Source organism: Myotis brandtii, unplaced genomic scaffold, assembly GCF_000412655.1.
Source record: "Myotis brandtii unplaced genomic scaffold, ASM41265v1 scaffold130, whole genome shotgun sequence".
In the NCBI taxonomy this organism is placed as follows: Eukaryota; Metazoa; Chordata; class Mammalia; order Chiroptera; family Vespertilionidae; genus Myotis; species Myotis brandtii.
This window is the reverse complement of record NW_005354596.1, coordinates 171,064-174,455: the sequence shown is the minus strand read 5'-3', so window position 1 is coordinate 174,455 and position 3,392 is coordinate 171,064. Positions and strand designations below refer to the sequence as shown.

At 65.1% G+C, this 3,392-nt stretch overlaps 1 protein-coding gene across 1 annotated transcript in view; it reads right to left on the bottom strand.

The window, feature by feature from the left end:
- TNXB (tenascin XB) overlaps nt 1-3,392 on the bottom strand; it is a gene marked incomplete at its 3' end in the record, with an annotated part of 89,518 nt that overhangs the window by 76,004 nt on the left and 10,122 nt on the right. The window contains exons 7-8 of the mRNA XM_014534508.1: nt 2,320-2,688; nt 1,075-1,368 (exon numbers count right to left, since the gene is read on the bottom strand). Of these exons, the coding sequence (XP_014389994.1) occupies nt 1,075-1,368; nt 2,320-2,688 (663 nt within the window). The remainder of the gene's footprint in view (nt 1-1,074; nt 1,369-2,319; nt 2,689-3,392) is intronic.

Below are 3,392 nucleotides of genomic sequence, written 5' to 3'. Positions count from 1 at the left end.
GCTCTCCCCAGGGCAGTGCTGAGCCCCCCCCCCAAAGCCCCCAGCTCTCCCCAGGGCAGTGCTGAGCTGGAACTGCGAAGTCCTGTGGACACTGTAGCTCTGAATGTGACATGTCTGGCCACACCCTCCTTTGGATCTAGGACGGCACTCTCGGGGGCTCTGCCCCTCTTCCAAGTCACCCCTCGGGCTACCCTGTGGGCTCTTCTTTCTCTGTGGGTGCCCGGAGTGCTGGCCATGCCCAGGGTTCTCACGGGCTCACCCTTGCTCCTGCCCGCTGGCACTGATGACCCCCACACCCCCTCTTCAGGTCTCCCCTCCACTGCCCACAACCCAAGGGCAGCAGCATAACCCCAGGCTCTCGCTTTCTGCTTGAGTGCCCTCTCTGTGCCTCCACTCTCCCCGTCTGTAGCATGGGCACGCCTCCCGCCCGGGCTGCTTGAGGATGGGGTGCGAGTCACCCAGCGCCTCCGGAGCACATGTGGCCTCAGCAAATGCTCGGGAGATGCTAAGCGCCCGCTGCTGTTCCTCACCTCTGCCCGCTGCCTCGGGGATGGGACTGTCTGACCCAGAAAAGCCGGGCGCCTGAGCCCCTCGCCTCCTTCACCTCCCGCATCCAGACTCACTGCCCGCCCCACCAGGCACTGCCATTTCTTGCCGGTTCCCACGGAACTCACTTCTCCAGGGACCCTCCCCAGAGCCTCCGTGTACCTTGTAAGATACATGTAGAATCGTGTCTCTCCCCACTGAAACCCTCAGAGGCCCCCCAGGGCCCTCAAGAAAGGTCCAAGCTCCTGTCAGACATGAGACCAGCACCCTCAGCTGCCCAGGCGCCCTGCTGCCCAGCGAGGAAAGACAGGGGCCTCCTACAGAATCGCTCTCCCTGCCTCCCTGTCTGCACTGCCCTCCTCAGCCTCTCTGCCTGACTGTTTTCCCTTCAGGATTCCTCTCAGGGACCCCTGCCTCCAGGAAGCCCTCCTGGAGTTTCCAAAGCACCGAGGACCCCGGAGGACCATGCAAGGGCAGGGCAGGGCAGGGCAGGGCAGGCGGGTGATGTGCGCGACTGCTCTCACTTACAGATCTTGGCTTCAGCCACCAGGGGGCCGTGCCTCTTCTTGCCCACAAAGCCGTACAGGAGGAATTTGTACTTGCGGCCCACGTCCAAGTTGGCGATGAGGGCCGAGCGCTGGGGCCCCTCCACAGGCACCACCCGGGGCTGGTCCCTGTCTTTGTACTGGATCACGAAGGAGTCGAACTCGCCCTCCGGGACCGTCCAGTGCAGGAGCAGGGAGCTGGAGGTCACGTCGGTCACTGTCAGCTCGCCCAGGCGCGGTGGGGCCAAGGGCTTCCCGGGCTTTTCCCCGTCGCTGTCTAGAGGGGGAGGGGAGTAAAAGCAAAGCAGACTCAACCACCGCTTTACCCTTGTCTCCTCCCCTCCCATCTGCCCACCGGCTCACTCCAGGCCGGACGGCTCCCTCCCTCCCTCGAAGACTCCGCGTCCCCACCGAGCCCGCTGTGACCAGCCTTCCCGAGAAGGGGCATGTCCCCCTCAAGCTCCCCACCCCTCACAAAGGTCCCAGTTCTCTCCACACCGAGGTTCATGGGCCAGTTTCAGGCCCCCGTGCTTCCTGGGAGTTTGGAAACGCCCTGCTGCTGCAGAGCAGTCTGAGGACTCCTCAGTCCACCTGCACGGCCCTCCCTGTCTCCCTCTCTCCCTGAGCTGGAGCTGGAGCTTCCGGGAGAATCAGCTTTCCTGGTCCCATAAGCGGGGCATGTGAGAGCCCGGGACCCCAGGCGCTGGCCTGCACTGGCTCTGCAGACCTCACCCATCTCTGCAGGCCTGCTGGCTACGGTGCTCCCTGCCCCAAGGAACCCCCACCCCCAGGAGAACCTGGCCCATGGGACCACAGGGCCAGAGCCACCATCCTAGCCTGCCCAGTGAGGGGCGGGGCTGTGGGGAAGAGCAGGGGAGGAGGGGGTTGAGGGTCATGTCATCAGAGGCCTCCCCACACCCACCCAGAGAGATCTACGGGGTGGGGCAGAGGAGTGACCAGGATGTGGGAACAGGACTCAGGGAAAGAAAGCTGCAGGGAGAGCCCTGCCCCACCCTCTGACTTTCCCCATTTTCTCTTCCTGGAGAACTCCCCTCCCCGCCCACGAGGTCACTTCTCAGCTCACCCATCCCTCTTGCCTCTGACCCCTCAACTCCTTTCCTCTGCCTGTTTCCTCCCACCACTCCCACCCTGCCTCCACCCCACCCCCCGACGAGCCCAGCCCTCCCCCAACCTCAGGACCCAGGTCTGAGCAGAAGCCAGAATGTACCCATAATGCCTTGGTAGATGAGAGGGGCAGAGGGCTCGCCCTCAGGGGGGACCCCACGAAGTGACAGCTCATAGGGGGCTCCAGGAGGGGGTGAGGGCAGCAGTGCCTGGCGGACATCCCCGGGCAGGAGTTGGTCATGCGACCCTGGCCCATTGGGCACCCGGAGGCGCAGCTGGAAGTGGGCAAAGGTGTCAGGCTGGGCCATCCAGGCCACGCGGAGGCGCCCTGTCTCGTCTCTGCCCAGCACTCTCAACTCCCCCAGCTCCTGGGGGCGCTGCTGCAGGCCGGGCGCCTGGGCTCCTTGAGTTGTTGAAGGGCCTGAGGGAGGAGGCTCATCAGTGGCCCCCAAGAGGCCGGAAGGGGAGGACCCTGGGAAGGGCAGGGCGAGAGAAACAGGAGAGGCCAGTGTGAGAGCCGGAAAGGAAGCCCAGCCTGCAGGTCTGCCCTCTGGCCTCTAAGAGCCCACACACCTTCCTGGCCGCCTCATCCTCCCAGAGGTCGGCCAGTCCCCCAGACACGCCTGTCCCCCTCACCTGAGCAGACAGGCCTGCAGGTAAAACTGAATGGAGCAAAGCCTCCCTCCCCCAATACTCCTGTGACCTCCAGCCCCACACGCCCGAGCCCCTCCCACAGCAGCCCCCCCCAGCACCCAGCACCCCCCGCCCCCCGGGTGGTGGCTGTGGCCTCCATTAGTGCTGCAGCAGAAGCCTGGAAGAAAGGAGGAAGGTGGTGTGAGGAGGGAGGGTGCCAGAGAGAAGGGCTGTGAGTGGAGTGAGAGGCTCAGCTCGGCGGCATCTGGGCCCTACGGGAAGAAAAGGTCCGCCACCCTCCCCCGCAGCCACGGTGCCGCCCCGCTCCTGTGGAGAGACCAGCAGAGGTGAGCCGGGGCGCTGAGGGTTCCCCTCCCCAGACAGCGGTGCGAAGGCTTAAGGCCCCCCAGCAGGCCCGATGTGTCCCTGTGAGGTCAAGGCCAAATTGTGGGAAACAGCACCACTGACCACAGACTTCAGACACCCTCACCGCAGGAGTCAGGCTGGGCGCTCGGGCTCACTCTGCCCCGCCCGGCCGCCCTG